This window comes from Mauremys mutica, chromosome 3 (genome assembly GCF_020497125.1).
Source record: "Mauremys mutica isolate MM-2020 ecotype Southern chromosome 3, ASM2049712v1, whole genome shotgun sequence".
In the NCBI taxonomy this organism is placed as follows: Eukaryota; Metazoa; Chordata; order Testudines; family Geoemydidae; genus Mauremys; species Mauremys mutica.
In genome coordinates this window covers 65,855,336-65,877,105 of record NC_059074.1, presented here as the reverse complement: position 1 = coordinate 65,877,105, position 21,770 = coordinate 65,855,336, and the positions used below count along the sequence as shown (strand labels likewise).

The window sequence follows — 21,770 nt, the reverse complement described above, 5'->3', positions numbered from 1 at the left end:
GGGTTGTGAGTTCAATCCTTGAGGAGGCCACTTAGGGATCTGGGGCAAAAATTGGTCCTGCTAGTGAATGCAGGGGGCTGGACTCGATGACCTTTCAAGGTCCCTTCCAGTTCTAGGAGTTTGGTATATCTCCAATTATTTAAATTTTATATTTTTTATTTTAATTGGCTTTTTTTATAGAATTGCTTTTTGTCTTGATATTTCCAGCATGAAAATACATTTTTTTCTTTATACAATGGAGTGGAATTGGGATTATAGCATGAGTGTGCAAACTCGTTTTATTTTTAGCAGAAGATGATTTAAATTGCCCTGGTAACCTTAAGGCTCCCATCATTTAGTGTGTTTAAAGAAAAAAATGTGCACTTATTTTTTACATTCACTTTCTAGGCTCCCAGCAGTCTTATGGAGACCCTGGAACAACATCTAAACACGTTGGAAGGGAAAAAACCTGGGAACAGGTAAAATGATCCTATTACATGTGTAGAACTAGATTAAAAATTCATCAAGCCACAAAGAGAAGCCCCTCCAGGCCAGAGGGGCCACCCAGCATCCAGAGCTTTCCCTTTTGCTTCTCATTGAAAGAAGAGGTAGCTCTTGGTTTCACCTCGCTTCTCTCCTAGAGCAACACTTGGATACTAGCCATCTTTAATTCTTCAGGCTATGTTGATTGTTTCAGAGCTGCCACATTTAAGTTCTTTGCAAGACTGCTGAAGAGAGAAAGTGGTCTGTGTATCACTGTTCTCTGCTGGAACTTCCAGGGAAGTAGGGGAAGCCTAGTGATGGGAGACTCCATTTGCCCACTGGGAGTATAGCAGCATCACACTGTGTTCATCCCAGTATTTGTTGTTCCTCTAATTTATACTGGGTCTGTTTCCCCATACTTGACTTTAAACGCTGCTTGAGATTTCATTTTTTTCCACACCATTATGACCATACAAGCAATCCCTTTTTACAGCTATTTTAAGATTTCCCTGTGTTTTTATATCTGAACCAAGTATAACCTATGCAAATGTAATTCTGCTTTGTTTTGACACCGGCTAATTAAACATAAATATTGAAGACAGCCCGCACTTATGTCATTCATGATTCACTTTTCAGAACAGACTAATCATATCATTTAGCTAGCATCATTGACTTCTCAGATGTTTTCTGTATACAAGCACCGCTTAATAGAGTTCTTAATTTTAACAAAAAAAAAAACCCTGTGTATATGCTGCAACATAATGGAATCCACTTAACTTGTATTGCTTTTGTACAAGGACCATTTTGAGGAAGAATAATTTGGTTCTTCACCATTACTTTATTTGCTGTAAAACTTTGTAAAAATTCTATTTGCTGGGCAGATTTTTCTAATTGTCTTGCAGCCTCTTATCTAGATGTTTATGTTAACTGTTCAACTTTTTTCCTCAAAAAAGTGAAGTGCACTTAACCTAGGCATTGTTTCTTTTTCTTTCTGTACGTCTGTTTGCCATGCAATTTAGTGAAGGGTAAGTTTTTATATACTCTTGTTTGCATGCATATTTAAGTGCTTATCTTATTGAGGAGATTGACTGATTAAATCTTACCCTGAATCATAAGAAACTGGCATGTCTACACTACGAAATTAGGTTGAATTTATAGAAGTTGGTTTTTTAGAAATCATTTTTATACAGTCGTGTGTGTCCCCACACAAAATGCTCTAAGAGCATTAAGTCGGCAGACTGCGTCCATAGTACCGAGGCTAGCATCGACTTCTGGAGCGTTGCACTGTGGGTAGCTGTGAGTAGCTATCCCGCAGTTCCCGCAGTCTCCGCTGCCCATTGGAATTCTGGGTTGAGATCCCAATTCCTGAGGGGGGCAAAAACAGTGTCACGGGTGCTTCTGGATACATGTCGTCAGGCCCCCCCCTCCTTCCCTCCCTCCGTGAAAGCAACGGCAGGCAATCGTTTCACGCCTTTTTTTCTGGGTATGGCAGACGCCATACCATGGCAAGCATAGAGCCCGCTCAGCTCACCGTCACCATACGTCTCCTGGGTGCTGGCAGACGTTGTACTGCATTGCTACACAGCAGCAGCTCATTGCCTTTTGGCAGCAGACGGTGAATTACGATTGGTAGCTATTGTTGTCATACTCCTGGATGCTCTTTTAGCTGACCCTCGGTGAGGTCGGTCAGGGGCACCTGGGCAGACATGGGAGTGACTCAGCCAGGTCATTCCCTTTTCAAGTCATTCCCTTTGCAGTCGTACTGCACCATCTTCTGGTGAGCAGCCAGGAGATGACGATGATGGCTAGCAGTCATCTTGCACTGTCTGCTGCCAGCCTAAGATGTATAAGATAGATGGAGTGGATCAAAACAAGCAATAGACCAGGCTTGTTTTGTATTCATGTACTCCTCCCTCCCTCCGTGAAATCAACGGCCAGCTAAACCCAGGGTTTTGAGTTCAATCCTTGAGGGGGCCATTCGGTGTGACAGTTGTTTGTGTTTCTCCTTGATGTAAAGCCCACCCCCTTTGTTGATTGTTAATTCCCTGTAAGCCAACCCTGTAAGCCATGTCATCAGTCACCCCTCCCTCCATCAGAGCAACGGCAGACAATTGTTTCGCGCCTTTTTTCAGCGCAGACACCATAGCACTGGGAACATGGAGCCTGTTCAGATCATGTGCATAATCCAGCAGGATATGCAGAACCTGCAAAAGCAAAACCAGGCGAGGAGGCAACGGCAGCGTGCTGATGAGGACATAGACATGGACGTAGACTTCTCAAAAAGTACCAGCCCCGGCAATGTGCACATCATGGTGTTAATTGGGCAGGTTCATGGCGTGGAATGCTGATTCTGGGCCCGGGAAACAAGCACAGACTGGTGGGACCACATAGTTGCAGGTCTGGGATGATTCCCAGTGGCTGCGAAACTTTCGCATGCATAAAGGCACTTCCATGGAACTTTGTGACTTGCTTTCTCCTGCCTTGAAGAGCCAGGATACAAAGATGAGAGCAGCCCTCACAGTTGAGAAGTGAGTGGCGATAGCCCTGTGGAAGCTTGTAATGCCAGACAGCTACTGGTCAGTTGGGCATCAATTTGGAGTGGGCAAATCTACTGTGGGGGCTGCTGTGATCCAAGTAGCCAATGCAATCAAAGAGCTGCTGATATCAAGGGTAGTGACTCTGGGAAATGTGCAGTTCATAGTGGATGGCTTTACTGAAATGGGATTCCCTAACTGTGGTGGGGCGATAGACGGAACCCATATCCCTATCTTGGCACTGGAGCACCAAGCCAGTGAGTACATAAACCGAAAGGGGACTTTTCAATGGTGCTGCAAGCACTAGTGGGTCACAAGGGATGTTTCACCAACATCCACATGGGATGGCCAGGAAAGGTACATGACACTCGCATCTTCAGGAACTCTGGTCTGTTTCAAAAGCTGCAGGAAGGGACTTTCTTCCCAGACCAGAAAATAACCGTTGGGGATGTTGAAATGCCTATAGTTATCCTTGGGGACCCAGCCTACTCCTTAATGCCATGGCTCATGAAGCCATACACAGGCAGCCTGGACAGTAGTCAGGAGCTGTTCAACTATAGGCTGAGCAAGTGCAGAATGGTGGTAGAATGTGCATTTGGACATTTCAGTAAACTGCGCCAGCACACTTTTACTCAGATAGACCTCAGCGAAACCAATATTCCCATTGTTATTACTCCTTGCTGTGCACTCCACAATATCTGTGAGAGTAAGAGGGAGATGTTTATGGCGGGGTGGGAGGTTGAGGCAAGTCGCCTGGCTGCTGATTATGTGCAGCCAGACACCAGGGCGGTTATCATACAGGAGAGCGCGCTACGCATCAGAGAAGCTTTGAAAACCAGTTTCATGACTGGCCAGGCTACGGTGTGAAAGTTTTGTTTGTTTCTCCTTGATGAAATCCTGCCCCTCCCCCTCTTGGTTCACTCTACTTCCCTGTAAGCTAACCACCCGCCCCCCTTCAATCACTGCTTGCAGAGGCAATAAAGTCATTGTTCCTTCACATTCATGCATTCTTCATTAATTCATCACACAAATAGGGGGATAACTGCCAAGGTAGGCTGGGAGGGTTGGGGGAGGAGGGAAGCACCGGGTGGGGTGGGGGAGGAGGGAAGGACAAGGCCACACTGCACTTTAAAACTTATTGAAGGCCAGCCTTCTGTTGCTTAGGAACTCCTCTGGGGTGGAGTGGCTGGATGGCCGGAGGCCCCCCTACCGCATTCTTGGGCATCTGGGTGAGGAGGCTATGGAACTTGGGGTGGAGGGTGGTTGGTTATACAGGGGCTGTAGCAGTGGTCTGTGCTCCTGCTGCCTTTCCTGCAGCTCAGCCATACGCTGGAGCATATGAGTTTGATGCTCCAGCAGCCTGAGCATTGACTCCTGCCTTCTGTCAGCAAGCTGATGCCACTTACTCTCTTCAGCCTGCCACCTCTCCTCATGTTCATATTGTGCTTTCCTGCACTCTGACATTGTCTGCCTCCACACATTCTGCTGTGCTCTGTCAGTGTGGGAGAACAGTATGAGCTCAGAGAACATTTCATCCCGAGTGCATTTTTTTTGCCTTCTAATCTTCGCTAGCCTCTGCGAAGGAGAAACATATGCAGCTGGTGGAGGGAGAAAAAAGGGAGAGTGGTAGTTAAAAAGACACATTTTATAGAACAATAGGTACATTCTTTCATGGTAAACCTTGCTGTTAACATTACATAGCACATGTGCATTTAGTACAAGGTCACATTTTGCCTCTTATTGAGGGTATGCCAGTGTGAGAGATCACTCACGCAGGGCTGGGCAACAGAATTTGGCTTGCAGGCAACCATGGTAAGCCAGTCTTTTGGCTTTTTTAACCTTCATAACATGTGGGAATGGTTTCAAACAGCAGGACCCTCATTTCCCATACCAAGCAGCCATTGGGTTGGCAATTTAAAAGGCAGGGCTGCAGTTTCCAGGTTAACGTGCAGCACAAACCCAACTAACCTCTCCCTACACACACACACCCAATTCTCTGGGATGATGGCTTCACCCCTCCCCCCACCGCGTGGCTTACAGCGGGGAGCATTTCTGTTCAGCCACAGGCAAACAGCCCAGCAGGAACGGGCACCTCTGAATGTCCACTTAATAAAACCACCCTATTTCAACCAGGTGACCATGAATGATATCACTCTCCTGAGGATAACACACAAAGAACGGATGTCATTTGAATGCCAGCAAACACCAGGACCATACGCTGCAATGCTTTGTTCTGCAGTGATTCCCGACTATGTGCTACTGGCCTGGCATGGTAAAGTATCCTACCATGGAAGACGGAATAAGGCTGCCCTCCCCAGAAACCTTTTGCAAAGGCTTTGGGAGTACATCCAGGAGAGCTTTATGGAGATGTCCCTGGAGGATTTTCGCTCCATCCCCAGGCACATTAACAGACTTTTCCAGTAGCTGTACTGGCCGCGAATGCCAGGGCAAATTAATCATTAAACACACTTGCTTTTAAACCATGTATAATACTTACAAAGGTACACTCACCAGAGGTCCCTTCTCTGCCTTCAGGGTCAGGGAGCCCAGCTTGGGTGGGTTCGGGGGGTACTTGCTCCAGGTCCAGGGTGAGAAACAGATCTTGGCTATTGGGGAAACCGGTTTCTCCACTTCCTTGCTGTGAGCTGTCTTCAACCTCCTCCTCATCTTCCTCGTCCCCAAAACCTGCTTCCGTGTTGTGTTCTACTCCATTGACGGAGTCAAAACACAGGGTTGGGGTAGTGATGGCTGCACCCCCTAGAATGGCATGCAGATCATCATAGAAGTGGCATGTTTGGGACTGCGACCCGGGCTGGCTGTTTGCCTCTCTGTTTTTTTGGTAGGCTTGCCTGAGCTCCTTAATTTTCACGCAACACTGCTGCGAGTCCATTATAGCCTCTGTCCTTCTTGCCCTTAGATTTTTTTTTCAAATGTTTTGGCATTTCGTTTACTGGAACGGAGTTCAGCTAGCACAGATTCGTCTCCCTATACAGCGATCAGGTCCTGTACCTACCATTCGGTCCATGCTGGAGCTCTTTTGCGATTCTGGGACTCCATGGTCTCTGCTGATGAGCTCTGCATGGTCACCTGTGCTGATCAGCTTGCCACGCCAGCCAAACAGGAAACGAAATTCAAAAGTTTGTGGGACTTTTCCTGTTTACTTGGCCAGTGCATCTGAGTTGAGAGTGCTGTCCAGAGCGGTTACAATGGAGTACTCTGGGATAGCTCCCAGAGGCCAATACCGTCGAATTGTGTCCACACTACCCCAAATTCGACCCGGCAAGGCCAATTTTCAGTGCTAATCCCCTCTTCAGAGGTGGAGTAAAGAAATCGATTTTAAGAGCCCTTTAAATCAGGGAAAAAGAAGGGCTTTGTTGTGTGAACAGGTGCAGGGTTGAATCGAGGCAATGCTGCTAAATTCGACCTAAAATCGTAGTGTATACCAGGCCTAAGTTGCTTTTTCATGAGCTTTGTATATATTTGTGTTAAGTGATATTTACAACTAATCAAGGAATATTTGCTTTCTCTTGCACAGAGGACTATCTAATAGTGTATTTCAGAACTAGTTGTATTAACCACAATTTAAATACATGGAAAAACTATCCGATCAATTTCACAATTGGGAATCCAGTATCAGAGGGGTAGCCATATTAGTCTGGATCTGTAAAAAGCGACAAAGTCCTGTGGTACCTTATAGACTAACAGAAATATTGGAGCATAAGCTTTCGTGGGTGAATACTCCAATACTTCGGTTAGTCTATAAGGTGCCACAAGACTATTTGTCACTTTTTACAACTGGGAATGTACCCAGAAGTTAAACTGGTACAAAAAATTGACTTAACCTAGAAGTGGGATAATTGACTGACTCAAACTATTTAGAGAGACAAGTGGATGAGGTAATATCTTTTTATTGGACCAGTTTCTGTTAGTGAAAGACACACTCTTGAGCTTACACAGAGCTCTTCTTCAGGTTTTTTACCCAGCTGAAGTTCTGTGAAAGCATCAATCAGTGACACAATTACTCTTTTTATAATAAACAAACAGCTATCTATGGGTAAGAAAATGCATAGCTAGGGCACTCAAACAGCCTTAACTCTGCCTAGCAGTGACAGCATGAGGTAGGAAAAAGGCCGAATACATCTTTCCTGAGTTTAATCTAGGACCAGAAACATTAAAACTGTATGGTTATTGCATGATGTCACCACAGGGCAGATTTTAAGTCTAGGTGTCCTAACTATGTATTGCCATATCTTTGCATATTTGGGCTTCTTTTCAGTAATCTTAGATATGAATTTCCTGGGTTAGTAACGTTTGTTTTTATTTATGTTAAATACAATAGCCCTGTAACACTAATCTTAAATCACTGGTATGTATGCCTTAAATGCCACCTTACCATAGAGCTATATATTTCAGACATAACTGTCAGGAGTTAAGGCATAGCTGATCTTGGCTTTTGTAGCTTTCTGGCAGCTTAAAAATAATCAGATCTGACCCCCTGAAGCGTTTTCCTGTTCCATAGTGACTCATATGCCAACCCTTCCCAGCCACTAATACAGGGGGCATGGCTGGGAAAGAGGTAAGGCCAGGTCACCACTTCACCCCAGTAATCCCCAGCTTTCATGGGGCCAAAAGCAGACATGTAAATTGCTGCCTTACTTAAAATTCTTGTGTGAAGTACATCGGGTCTGAACTGTAAGATTTGGCCCAAGGTGTCAAATGCCACAAACAGTACTAAACGTAGGCATTAGTATTTCACAGCTTAAAACTTCTCTTTATTTCCTAAAATGACAGACTTTGAGTTAAACTACAGCATGTATTGGTTTTGAAATGGCTTTTAGACAAGTCCAGCATACTTGTTTGTAATCTCTTTGGTTAAATAATTTTTTAATGAGAACTTGAAAAACTATTTTAATACCATTCTGATGTTTCTTCAGCATGCTTTCCTAAAATGTACTTAGCTTGAAAATCTTCATTATATTCTTTTCTTTTTAGTTCTGGTGCTCCTTCTCCCTTGAGCAAGGTAAATATTAATAGCTTATGTACTAATTAAGATTGATTTGCTCTCAGTCAGCATGTGCTTTTAAACTACCATTAGAGTTAAAGGTACTTAGGAAAAATTCTTTATTTGGGCCTGTGTGGCTTTTTTTCATTTTTTTCCCCCAAGAAACCTCCACGTATCCCAAGCTCTAGGCAAACTACCAACAGCTTAAAAAAAAAAAAAGGGGGTGGGGGTGGACACAAACAATGAAACCACTGTAAAACAGGGATTAGAGACCTGCTCTTGAATTTTAAGCTGCTAACTCATGGTGGTTGAGAATGCTTTTGAAAGAGTGTTGAACTGCCTTGCCAGGAGATGGCAATCAAGTGCTATGTGGAGGCATAACGGATGTCCACACCTTCAACTTGGCCTTTCCCATTTCTCAGTGAGAAGCTGACTCTGAGGCATGTCAGCTTCTCTCACCTACATCTTTCTCTCTAGTGGTATATTTACTGTGAGGAGACTGCCTTTTTGATTTCTCCTCTGTTTGATTTGCCATCCCCTATTTGGCTGTTTTCAGATCACTGGTTTCCCCCTCCCCCGCAATGGCTCCATACTTTTGTTATAGAAATTCTAATACCAAGCAGCATCCAGCCTTATCCTAATGACCTTAAAGAACATGAGCACTGCCTCTATTTTAGGCTTGGTCACATCAGCTCAAAGGACAGGGTCTCTGCAAATGTTTGCCATCAGTCTGTCAGTGCCCAGGAAACATGACTCAAGTCATTCATTCATACACCGAAATCATTTTGTAGATCAAACTTGTATGCACTAAAGGCTTCCACGAAGACAGGTGGATCAAATAGTCACCTCACTAAGAGTAATGTGGCTATTGTGAATTTTCAGTTGTGTAAGGTGTTTCAACAGCTTTTAATGCCTACTTCTTCCAAGGAATATAGTAGTAGTAATACCTACCTCTTCGATAGCCTTTTCATCCATAGATCTCAAAGTGCTTTACAAAGGTGGTCAGTATCCCTATCTTACAGATGGGGAAACTTAGGCACATTGAGGTAAAGTGAATTGCTTAGTGTACCCAGCAAGCCAGAGCACTGTGGGCCCTCCTCCCATGGTTAGTTTTTCCTGTGCTGCTGCTGCCTTCTTGACTTCACATTTCTTCAATGCATTCATATGTAAATGCGTACAATGCTTAGTGTACATCCGAGAGAGGTGAATTAACATTATATGTCTGCCAGAAAACCTGTTTCTCCACCTCTGCTCATTACTTGTACCTTGACACAGACTCTCAGGACGTATTTTCATTGTTTATGTGCATAACTCTGTACAAAGTATCTGTAGGTACATTTCACAATGATACTAAAAACCAGTGTGACTCCAGCTTTTATTTAAGACTTCACATGGCATTCTGTGGTGAACCAGAATGTACATACAAGAATTGGGACTTTCCTGTAACCCCCTTGCCTGCTGGCATTAAGGGTCTATTGGGTTACAACCGTGTACTATTGTGTTCAGTCTTCATTACTTGTGGTTGCAGAATACAATAACAAGCCCCAGTCAAGGGGATGCATGACTGTGTCCCAGACAGTAATTCCAGATTATTCTGATGGGAAAATCTTTAGTCCTTTTAAATGCCTACACTGCTAACCGCCGGACTGACTTCTGCAAGGTGAATTTTACTGAGTGAAGAACTGAAGAGTGGCCTGAGTCTTTGATTCTGTTACTCTTAATAGGTGGTTGTAGTTACAACTGATAAATGCAGCAGTCTTGAAACCTCCTTTCATGGTGTATCTTAATGTTTGCAGTTTGTCAAATGAGGGCAGCTTCCTCAAAAGTGATTTCTTGTAGGGGTGCACAACTGGGAACTATGGGCTTCCCTGACAGTACATTAGTAATAGGAGAAACTGCTATATGGCCACAGAGAGGTTAACAAAGCTGTAGTTGGGTTTTTGGTCTGTTCTCACAGCATTAGTTGTAACGCTATCTGGTATCAAAATATAACACATCAGTAATAGTTTAAATATTTAAACGGAACTGCTGCTGGTATAAAGCTTTTTAAATTGCATAAAATTCTGCAGAGCAGCTCTGTGGGAGTCCAAGGTTTTGGAGCTGACAACACTTCATTTTACACACAACTTGACCTATTTTTGAGATGTATCTGACTATTTATTGTACCCTCCCCCCACATTCTTGCATTATCCATTATGTAGGGTTTGATCTAAACCTCTCTCTCCATTTGGAAGCTTGTTCCTGGATCATGCTGATTTCTCCACCCTCTAACTTTCAGACCGAGGAGGAGGCCCAGTATCTTCATTCCTAATTTTCTTCTCCAGCCCCATAAACTGGATTACCATTTTTACCATGAGTATACTTATCCACTTCCTAAATAACCCCAAATCCCTTGCATATTTTCTTGCTGTTCTGCTTTTAATACTCTTATGAAAGGACAATCTCTCTCTCTTCCCACAGGAAGTCTCACTTCAAAACATCTTAAACATCTTAAACATCACCCATGCTCCTAGCCTCGAGGAGACGTGTTGTTGATCTGTCCAAAGTACCATCAAACAAAGAACTTGCTTGTCTATAATTATCTGAATATACAATAAAATTTTGATTTGCTTTATGTTCCCAATATTTTTCTTGATAGAATTGCTCATTTGAGCTGTTTTTTCCCCAGAGATTACTTTCCCAGGGAACTACCATGTGATTCCATGATTGGTGATACTGGCACTTCTCATCTTCAGAGCATTTTACGCATTAACCAATTAGCCTCTTGTTGTTTAACTCTTCATCTTTCTTGTTCCCTTTACCCTCTACCTCCACCCAGACTAGGCACTTGAGGTGCTATGCAATGATTCAAAGTGGGACAGTACGGTATCTAAACAGAATCCTCTCACCAAAAAAGGGTATTTATATACATGCAGAAACAAAGTGCCAACAATTATGTTTTCTGTTTAATACATTTTAGTGGGTGAAGAACTAGAATCATTTAAAAGTTGGAGGATGGATGGGACAGAAATTGAGGAAGAGCAGATTTCTTTCCCTAGATGTGTATAGCAAAAATAATCCCCAACACCTCTGCCACCATCTTAACACTTAGTGTAGGATCTTCTTAAAAGTGGATGGTGGTGAACTGTCAATCCCTATCACGGTAAAGAAAGTGAGACTACAAACTTTAGCCATAAGAGCCACAGACAGCATTTGGATGTTGCACCTAAGGGTAGGTATCTCCCAATGCCACCATTAATTGTTAAGGAGATAGTTGCCTGTAATAAGTTGTTTTAACAAATTGTAATCTTGGGTTTGTTGGAGCATTTCATGAACTGAAGTAAAGGATTTTCTTTTAAACTGGTTTATCAAGCTTCTCAGGTTGGAGCGTTTGCAGTGGAAATTAGTGATGTACAAATGTGCAAACATGGCTAGTACAAAGAAACAAGCCACATAATATCTATTTTTTTAAATAGCTGACCATTTTTTCTTTTCTCAATTTCACTGAAACTAAATGCATAGGGTGAATAACTTGCATTTCCAAGAAAAGCGATTAAGTTGGGGATTTGAGCCTTTGGAAAGGCAGGGTTTAAGAAGCTTACCCAATGACCAGATATCCCCCATGCAAGTAAAGGATCCCATAAACAGAGCACACAATTGGTTAAATAGTGTTCTGTACTTGTGTAGTTTTTCAAATTTGCTAGTCCATTAAAGCATTTCTTATTTAAGAATATTTGTGCTGTTCAGTCTTTGAAGGAAAGAGAAGTGCACTCTGTATGGAGACTTGATTTCCTTGTGTTGTCCCCAGATTGACTTTTAATCACTAGAAACATTTATTTTCATATTAGAGGTAATATTAGTTTATAAGGTAGACTTGAAAGCCTATGCTAGTCTATATATTGATGATGGCACTACTTTTTTGAGTGATACGTATTTTGACTTTGTCTCCAGTCTTCTCCAGCCACAACTGTTACATCTCCTAATTCTACCCCAGCAAAAAGTATTGATACCTCTCCACCAGTTGATCTCTTTGCAACTTCATCTACAGCAGCTCCAGTCAGGTGAGTTCTGCAATATGTTAATCGTGAACTGTTTTCATGTATTGCCTACAGACCCTTTCCCATTTCACATTGTGGATTTTAAAAGCTAACCATGTTGCATAGTTCTGAGAAATGCTGTGCCTGCTATACAAATTCCAGATCTCTGGAGTATACAGTTACAGCTCTACACTTTCACTGGACTCACTCACAATTTTTAGTTTACTTAACACTGAATGCATAGCATATTTGTGGAATGGTATGGCATTACAGCTGTACAAACACTAAATTTATATGACTAATTCCAAGAAAACTGAAATTAGTTCCGTAGCTACTTTGGGCAGTATCCAATATCACAGCTGTTAAGCACTGCTATTTCATATAAACAAACAAGTTCTGTTTGACTAGAGTCATAGAATACCAGGGTTGGAAGGGACCTCAGGAGGTTACCTAGTCCAACCCCCTGCTGAAAACAGGACCAATCCCCAGACACATTTTTGCCCCAGATCTCTAAATGGCCCCCTCAAGGATTGAACTCACAACCCTGGGTTTAGCAGGCCAATGTTCAAACCACTGAGTTAGTCCCCCCCATATGTTCATGGAAATAGTGTTAACTTAATTTATTGATTGTTTTTATTTCTACTTTAACCTTCAATATTAATCTTCACATCTAAATAGACATGCTGAACCAAAATTAAATTACTTTTTCACTTCATTCTTTTGAAGGGTGACGTACTGAAATGTGATTAGTTTGTGATACAGTTCTAAAATGATCCCTTGGTATTAACTCTTTCCCTGTTGCCTGTTCAGTACCTGGTGCAAAGGTCTATAGTTTCTGACCTAGTGGACAAAAATATTTTGGAAGATAGTTGCTGTGACTGAAAACAGAGCTCTAATCCCATTTGGTCCTAAAAGGGTTTTGATTTTCCTTTTAGAAATTCTGCAGTAATATTTCCTCTATTGTGCTTTGTCCTACAGTATCATTGCTGTTCAGTCGTGTCCTCTGAAGACACAGAACAGTATCTGTCCAGTAATATAAATAAGTGGTTAGGAACAATGATGTCCTCTCTCCAGGTGCTGAATACCTTCAGCATTTACTGAGCTAATGGGGGGAGGGATAGCCTGCTAAACCCAGGGTTGTGAGTTCAACCCTTGAGGGGGCTATTTGGTGATTTAGTTGGGGATTGGTCCTGCATTGAGCAGGGGATTGGACTAGATGACCTCCTGCAGTCCCTTCCAACCCTGATAGTCTATGATTCTAAATGCATGTTAAAGGCATTGATTAGGTTCTGATCCAGAAAAATACTTGCTTTACAGTGGTTTGACAGATACTCTAATCTTGTTTACAACATTTACGCTCTGGTGTAACCTGGAACAGCTTTTACTTTGCAGAATTATACAAATGTCTAATACTACAGATTATTTTTTTCTTTTTCTTCTCTCTTCCCTCCCCCCCCCTTCCCCTCTACCCTCAATAGCACTTCCAAACCATCCAGTGATCTTCTAGATCTTCAGCCAGATTTCACATCTACTGGGCAAGCAGCTCCAACTGCTCCAGCAGGAGCAACTTCATGGGGAGGTAAAATACCTGTTTGTTTTACACTCACTTTTCCTTTTAATCTCACTCTTAGATTGGCAGCTGAACTGAAACTTGACTTTCCCTACTGTTATGAAAAGAACAAACCATGTTCCAAACTCACTCACTAGCCTCATCTGACAAGTCAGTGGAACTCAGGTTGTAGGCTCTTTGCAGTGAAGAATCTTCTAGGTGTGGATGTGCACATCCTATGGGGGAGCCAGAGTGTGCAGCCCAGAGAGTGGGAGGGAACAGCTGGGAAGGAGAGGGTGGGGTGGCAGGGGCCTGGAACAGCCTGGTAGTGTGCTGATTAAGTAGGGATGGGGCATAGGGATAGGAGTCAAAAGACCAGTGTTCTAATCTATATCCGTAGCTCTTCCAGTGACTTGATATGTGACTGGGGGTAAGTCACCTTACAACAGTTTTTCTGCAGGCAAGTGAGATCTGTAGAAGAAAGGCACTATGAAAATTCTAAAATATTGGCACTATTACTTCTTGGATTTCTTAATCCGCCCTCGTTCAGTGAGTGGTGATATTTTTAGTTGGCCTGTAAATGTATTAACAATCCTAGGAGACTTAAATGTTGAAAACATTATTTCCTGAAATACTTCCAGGTGAACAAAACTGCTGTTGGTAACAGCCATATCTGCATAGCCATGGTATGCAAAATCCTAAAAAAAGTTCAGTTTGGGCTAACACTACTCTATATCCAAAACATTTCATGGACTCAAATTCTCTCTCTGAAACTTCTAAGGAAGAAAAGGCTTTTGGGCAATGTATTTATATATCTGGTCTGCATTTGCTCTGATTTACTTTTTAACTCTTAGAGCAGCAACTCTTGTGGATCTTCTAGCTCTAAAGTTTTCCATATTAACCACTATTTTCGAAGATCTTAAGGCAAGAAAAGAAAACTATGATCAACTCGCCTAACTTTCTACATAATATGTGCTGTAGAATGTCACCTAGTTATTCCTGCATGAAGCCTATAACTTCTGGTTAAGTTAGAGCATATCCTTTTTAAAGACATCAAATTGTGATCCAAAGACTTCAAGTGATGGAGAATCCGCCACATCACTACATAAGTTGTTCCAGTGGTTAATTCCCCTCTGTGTTAAAGATATAACAAGATACAGTGGTTGGGAGCCAGAGCTATACAAATTCACGATTGTCCCTTCTATGTAGATACTTACAGACAATGATCAAGTTACCTCTTAATCTTCTCTTGGATAAACTGCATAGATGAAGCTTTTTTCATCATCTTTGGTAAAGCTGGTTTTCAAATTTTTGTAGTAGTTTTCTGAACCTTTTTCCAATGTGTCCACATTCTTTTTAAAGCATGGATAACAGAACTGGACACAGTATTCCAGTAATAATCTTAATACCATCTAACAATACCTCCTTACTTCTCAATATTCACTCTTGTACATCAAGGGATGCGTTTCCTCTTAGCCATTGCATTGCATTCTAGAATATATTTGTCCCCTCTCCAAGTCTTATAAGTGTGACCTACATTCTTGGTTCCTAGAAGTATGACCTTGCATTAACTATGTTAAAATGTATGTTCAAGTGAGTCCAGCTTACCATGCATTTGAATTCAGTGTGTAGAACAGAGTTGTCCATGTCTGCTCCACCATTTTTATCATCTGTGGATTTTATTGGCAGTTATCAATGATCTGGAAGATAACAAGATCTAGATATGGAATAGCACTGAGTCCAAAACAGATGGCAGTAGGTCCCCATTAAAAATGTCCTCAATGAATGAAGTTTACTCATTTACAGTTATTTCTTTATCTATCTAGCCATCTTAGTAACAGATTAAATATGGGCTACATTGGTTTTTGTATAGTATTAATTTTTAATTAATGTTATGTAGTATCAAGCAAAATACCTTTTAGAAATCTATATATCGTCAACCTATGGCTTTATCAGCCAAACTTTAATCTCCTCTTAGGCCAAACTTGATATTATTTTTTATTATCTTTTTCATAAAAATATATTGTCTGGAAAAAATTATGCAGCCATGCTTTAATTCTGCACCTATGGCATCCTGTATTGGCCTTTCTATGATTTTGTCTTGGATCATGGTAAAGGTAAGCACCCTATAGTTACCCAGGTCATCTTATTTACCTTTTATAAATACTAGCATATTAGCTTTTATCCAGGCCACTGTATTTTGTTAAATATCAACATGGCAAACCTCTCAGCCAGTTCTTCTAAAAATCCTGAGGTGCCAATTATCTGCAGACTTAAAAATGCTAAAGAGCAATTGTGAATTTAAACATCCTAATTACAGTTGAAGTAGAAAGTATTTCATTATCATGTAAATGTCCTCCAACTTGATTATGTATACAGAACAAAAACATTTTTGAACCCTTCTGCTATATCTAAGTCACTGACAATTTTAGCATCTTTGTCTAGTAATGTACCTATAACACAACTAGGATTTGTTTTGTTCCTGATGTAATTTCCTTCTTATTTTCTTCTAACCTACTGAATGTAATCTTTGATATCCCTTTTAACCATTTTATTAGGAAAGCACTTGTTTCAACAACTCAAATTATTTTTTATTCTAATAAGTCTACTTTGCCACTGGCAGTAATACAAATATGGTGACCTGTTAAATATGTAGTAATTCTGTGTGAGATAATATGCTAATTGCAAGGAATAACTCTGTGCCTTACTCTGACACGTCCTTCAAGCAATTGGCGAATCCATTAAAGTATTATGTACAGGAATAGGTTGCTTTTTATATATTTTTGTGAGGTTTCTTTATTTTGAAACTGGGATTTATTTTTTCACTCTGGGGGGGTATGATAGGTAAATTTCACTTGATTTAGAATGAGCTCTAAAAATTATAACTAACTATTCAGGACTCCGAAAGAGAATGCAAGCGGTCAGTAAATGTATTTGAGTCTCTTCCTGTTGCTATACTGAAATTTTTACGCTGTTGAATACACTTTCAGAAAAGCTAGGCTTCCTTTCTCATAGGGTACTCTGGGCTTCCTATCCACTTCCTACCTCAATGCTCTTGCATCAGTTACCACAATTCAGCAGAAGAAATCAGAATGTATTCTTTTCCAGTATTTGTACAGCTCCACTTGTCAGGTATAGGGAAGTTGTTGGAAAGCAACAATAGATGTTCATGCTTTGACTCCCTATCTCTCTCTGGGTTATGTACTGCCTGCATGCAAGGCCAAAAGAACTTGATACTCAAGGTTAGATCAACTCATTAAATGGTCTAGGAATGATTCAGACACAGTTGGGGAGAAGTAAAAATTAGTTTTCTCCTGATCAGAGTCAAATTTTAAATGGTCACTAGGTAAAATAATTAAAGAAACTTATACTGTCCTTAGGTCTTAAAGGTTAATTGTAAACAAAACCCTATTTCACTTCAACTGGCTATGTGAGCTGCCTTGTTTTAAAACAGGGGAGGATAGTTCAGCAAGGTATATGGTGATTTGTTTTAGGTTTCAAATGTCCATCCCCAGGAGCAGCGCCAGGGTTTCTGGCGCCCTAGGCAGAATTCTGGGAGCGGCATTTTGTGCGCTCCCCACAGGGTGCACGGGAGCTTCCAGTTCCGCTCCCATCGCGCCGCCGAAGAAGGACCCTCTGCTGAAATGCCACAGGCGACAGCGGCAGTCACTGAGCTGCTCAATTGCCTGCCGCTGTTTTCCGCGGCACATCAGCAGAAGGTCCTTCGGCGGTGGCGCAATGGGAGCGGAACCGGAAGCTCCCGTGCGCCCCGTGGGGAGCACACAAAATGCCACCACCCGAATCCTGGCACCCTAGGCAACCGCCTAGGGTCACCTAATGGAAGCGCCGGCCCTGTCCATCCCCCACTGCTTCTAGCTGTCTCCTTTTTTCACTGGTGTTCCAACATACCTCATACTACACATCACAACCACCACTGAACTCTGTAAGAATAGGGACTGCCTGAAAGTATTGTTGATCATAGTATGCCCTTGTCAACTTCATATCTTTACAATGTAAAATAACAATAATAAACTAGAGAGAGTATGAGATGGCATTCACAAGTATGGAGTATTTCACCATTCACATGAACCCTGTGCTACAGTTGAAGTGAGTTCTTCTAGAACGAAGACATGAACAGAGCAGAAAAAAATGGACAAATGAAATTTATAACTGGTCAAGTCTTTTCATTCTCCAGACCTCCTCCTTTGCATCAGTCTCTCACAAGTATTGAGAAGTTGACAATCTACTTATGTCTTCATATGCTAACATACTCCTTTCTTTCAGCAATGCCAAGCAGTTGTAATCTGTGAACCAAAAGTTTTAACATTCTCTTGAAGCTTGTAACATCCTCTTGTAGGATTCCAGGAACTTAAGTCTCTAGGCTTCAAACCTAGACTAATTTTATATGCTGAAAGAAGTTTAGAAAAACAGATCTAGAGATAGGGAAAAGAAACCATGAAACTAAGGAAGAGAATAGCTGTTGTGGCTAAGAGCCTGTTTTTATTTTCAGAGTTTAAGGCACATCAGAAACTTTGTTTTTAGTACAGTGTCATAATCTATATCATACTTGGTCACACAAACTGTTTTAATGGTGATTTGGATTTAAAAATGTATCTGCACTTTAACAATTAAGTAATATTGCTTTCTGAAAATTTCTCCATCTTTTACTTAGTTTCAATGTAGCTGCCATGCTTCCATTTATTATACAAACTTTTCCATAGCTGCAGGTGCAATAATCTGCTTTTATTTCTTTCTGTGGCAGTAGGTTTTAATAGGGCAAGGTTTGGGAAATAAAAATTGCAGAATTAATGAAACATAATGTACCAAATGGAATGTAGGGAAGAGTGAGCAAGCAAAGAGGAAGTGCGCTGAAGGAATGCAATGTATTACTAAGGCAGGGGTTGGCAGCCTTCGACACAGGGCCCAGCAGGGTAATCTGCCGGCGGGCTGTGAGACATTTTGTTTATGTTGACTGTCTGCAGGAATGGTTCCCCCACAGCTCCCAGTGGCCACTGTTTGCCGTTCCTGGCCAATGGGAGCTGCGGGAAGCGGCGTGGGCTGCAGGGACGTGCTGGCCACCATTTTTTGCAGCTCCCATTGCTTGGGAACGGTGAACTGCAGCCACTGGGAGCTGCGGGGTGCAGTTCCTGCAGATGGTCAATGTAAACAAAATGCCTCGCAGCTTGCTGGCAGATTACCCTGATGGGCTGCATGCCAAAGGTTGCATACCCCTGTACTAAGGATTCAGTCGTTTAAATTTTGCAGTTTCTTGGACCTCTGTGATGAGGGTTTACTTACATTCTTCTCCATTTCTAATTAACACAAACTTGAGAACAGACCACTCTTTTGAGCCTTTCCCTATTTGTTTCTGAAATCTTAGGCACTTTGGAAAATCCCACCCTAAATGACACGTGATCCCAAGTTAGCCACCCAGGGTGTGTCTACACTGCAATTGGACACCCATGACTGGCCCATCCCAGCTGATGGGTTTGGGCTAAGGGGCTGTTGAATTGTAGTATAGACATTGAAGCTCAGGCTGCAGCCCAGGCTCTGGGCCTTCCTACTTCAGAGTCCCAGAGCTGCAGCCCAAGCCTGAGACCTGTAAGCCAGAGTCAGTTGGCATGGGCCAGCTGTGGGTAGCTAATTGTAGTGTAGACATACCCTCAGGTGCTTTTGGAAGTCCAACCCTTTAATTTCTGCATTGTCTATGATTGTTAGACTTGCAAAGGGAATGATTGATTAAAAGAAGTGAAGCAATACTGCAAACTATGTCTACTGAAACAATATATAGTATGTGGGTATGATTCATTCCTCTAGGAAGTGTCCCAAATGTTAACTGTTCAGTTGTGTTTCTTGATGCCATATTTTCCTTGGACATGTAAAAATATTTGCAAGGAAAAATTATGGTCCCTACAACATCAGAATATCATGAAATGTTAAAGTAGATTAATTTTAAACTGTGACCTAATACTCACCTTTTGATAATTTCACAGCTTCATTCCTCTGTTCCACAAAAATATCTGTAACGGCAGTAAGTATAAAAAGCAGTAAAACACTATTTTTAAATCTTGCATTCTTAAATAGTTGCGGTGTTTTCTCTTTAATTGCTTTATAAAACAATAATTGAAACTTTTTTACAACGTTTTAATAGGCTACCATGCTAGAAAATTAGGAGGCTTCAGTACAATATAATCTATAAATTAGTGAGGTGGTAAATTGGTTATGTGTTAGTATAGACAAATGCAAGGTGTGAGTGTTTCAAGGGCAGTATCTCAAGTCAAGCTTTCAAAGCTCAGCCAGGTATGCAGTGATATGTTTTTTAATATACCTCTTGCTACTGTTGTAAAATCCTTTATGGAAGGAAGTATGCCTCTTGACTATCTCAAGTTTAAAAAAAACTTCAAAACGTTTGGGTTTTTTCCTACCAATGCATCTAATTCTGTGAATATTCCTCTGGTCTTTGTAATAGGAATTCGGCAGTAAATACTTCATTTCTACAGAGTATGAACTTTCTTTTTACAACAATGTCTGATGTAAAGGGTTTGTTATATAATACAAAGGGACCATAACTATGTTCGGGTCATGCTACATGTACTTATAGTGTTCCTCTACTCTAACTTTTCTTCAGGGAAGAATTTTTAATGACTGTTTGGCCCATATACTACATATGTGTGCCATTAGCTTGTGCTCAGTATGCTTTAGACTAAAGCTGTGGGCAGACTAGTAAAGAGTTGATTTAAAACAAGAAATCCAAACCAATAGTGTCACAGCCAGTGGATTTTTGCATCATCGTAAAGATGAGTTGGAACTACATAGTCACTCCTTTCTGTCTCCTTGAAGTTAAAGGTTTTTACTCCTTGCATCTCTGTAGTGAAAGGTTATAAGATCTACTGTTTTTGTGAAGCTGTGAAATCTTTTATTTTGCAGTTTTGACTATCAAAGTGCAGTTGAGAACTATAAGTACTCAGTAGTATTGTGATACAGTAGAGCTGCCTTGATGTGTAATAATCCTAGGGTGACTAGATAGCAAGGGTGAAAAATCAGGACAGGGGATGGGGGGCAATTTGCACCTATATAAGAAACAGCCCCAAATATCGGGACTGTCCCTATAAAATCAGGACATCTGGTCACCCTAAATAATCCAAAAGTCACTGGCAAATACCAGTTACATTAGTCAGTTATATTTTAAACTAACTCGAAACAGGAGGGGGAATGCTTCCTGCGCCAGCAGGAGGAGGAGGAGGTGTGGGAGAGTCTGCTCACCCAAGTTACATAGAAGACAGGGAGCCTTTTTAAAATCTGAAGGAGCTGTGTCCACGTCTCCCCCCTCCATTATTTTAACCCTTGACTTCAGTGAAGAAGACAACAGCAGCATTGAGTAGGGCCCTACCAAATGCACGGCCATGAAAAATGCCTCACAAACCATGAAATCTGGTCTTCCCCCATGAAATCTGGTGGTGTATGATTTTTACCCTATATTATACAGATTTCACAGGGGATACCAGTGTTTCTCAAATTGGGATTCTTGACTCAAAAGTGAGTTGCAGCGGGGTCGCAAAGTTATTTTAGGGGGATGGGGGGGGTCGCAGTATGGCCACCCTTACTTGTGCACTGCCTTCAGAGCTGGGTGGCCGGAGAGTGGTGGCTGTTGGTTGGGCACCCAGCTCTGAAGGTAGCATCCACCCTGCTAGCAGCAGTGCAGAAGTAAGGGTGGCAATACCATACCATGCCATCCTTATGTCTGCTGCTGCTGGCAGTGGCTGTACCTGCAGAGCTTGGCTCCGGGCCAGCAGCCTCCTCTCCAGCTGCCTGGCTCTGATGGCAGCACCACTGCCAGCAGCAGCACAGAAGTGTAAGGGTAGTAGTACTGCAAACCTCACCCCCCCACCCCCAATGAGAATCTTGCGGAACCCCCACCAACCCCCCAGCTCCTTTTTCAGTCAGGATCCCTACAATTACAGCAGCGTGAAATTTCAGATTTAAATAGCTGAAATCATGAAATGTATTATTTTTTAAAATTCTATGACCAAGAAGTTCACCAAAATGGATCATGAATTTGGTAGGGCCAAATGAGGAGAGTCTGAAGACTGCAAGAAGTTCAGAGCCAGACAAAACGTCTTGCAACTTTATTTAGTGTTTGTTTCTATATCTATGACCTATTTTGTTAGTAAATCACAAATGCTACTTTATGAAATGACAAAGGAGGC

General features: G+C 41.8%; 1 protein-coding gene across 14 annotated transcripts in view; it reads left to right on the top strand.

The window, feature by feature from the left end:
- Positions 1-21,770, top strand: part of SNAP91 (synaptosome associated protein 91) — a 146,314-nt gene that overhangs the window by 68,594 nt on the left and 55,950 nt on the right. For 8 of the 14 annotated variants that reach the window (XM_045010914.1, XM_045010917.1, XM_045010916.1 and 5 more), the window contains 4 exons: positions 388-458; positions 7,989-8,016; positions 11,929-12,038; positions 13,493-13,593. In XM_045010914.1, the coding sequence (XP_044866849.1) occupies positions 388-458; positions 7,989-8,016; positions 11,929-12,038; positions 13,493-13,593 (310 nt within the window). Of the gene's footprint in view, positions 1-387; positions 459-1,481; positions 1,488-7,988; positions 8,017-11,928; positions 12,039-13,492; positions 13,594-21,770 lie in introns of all 14 variants that reach the window. The other 6 variants (XM_045010913.1, XM_045010918.1, XM_045010910.1 and 3 more) reach the window with 1 other exon arrangement.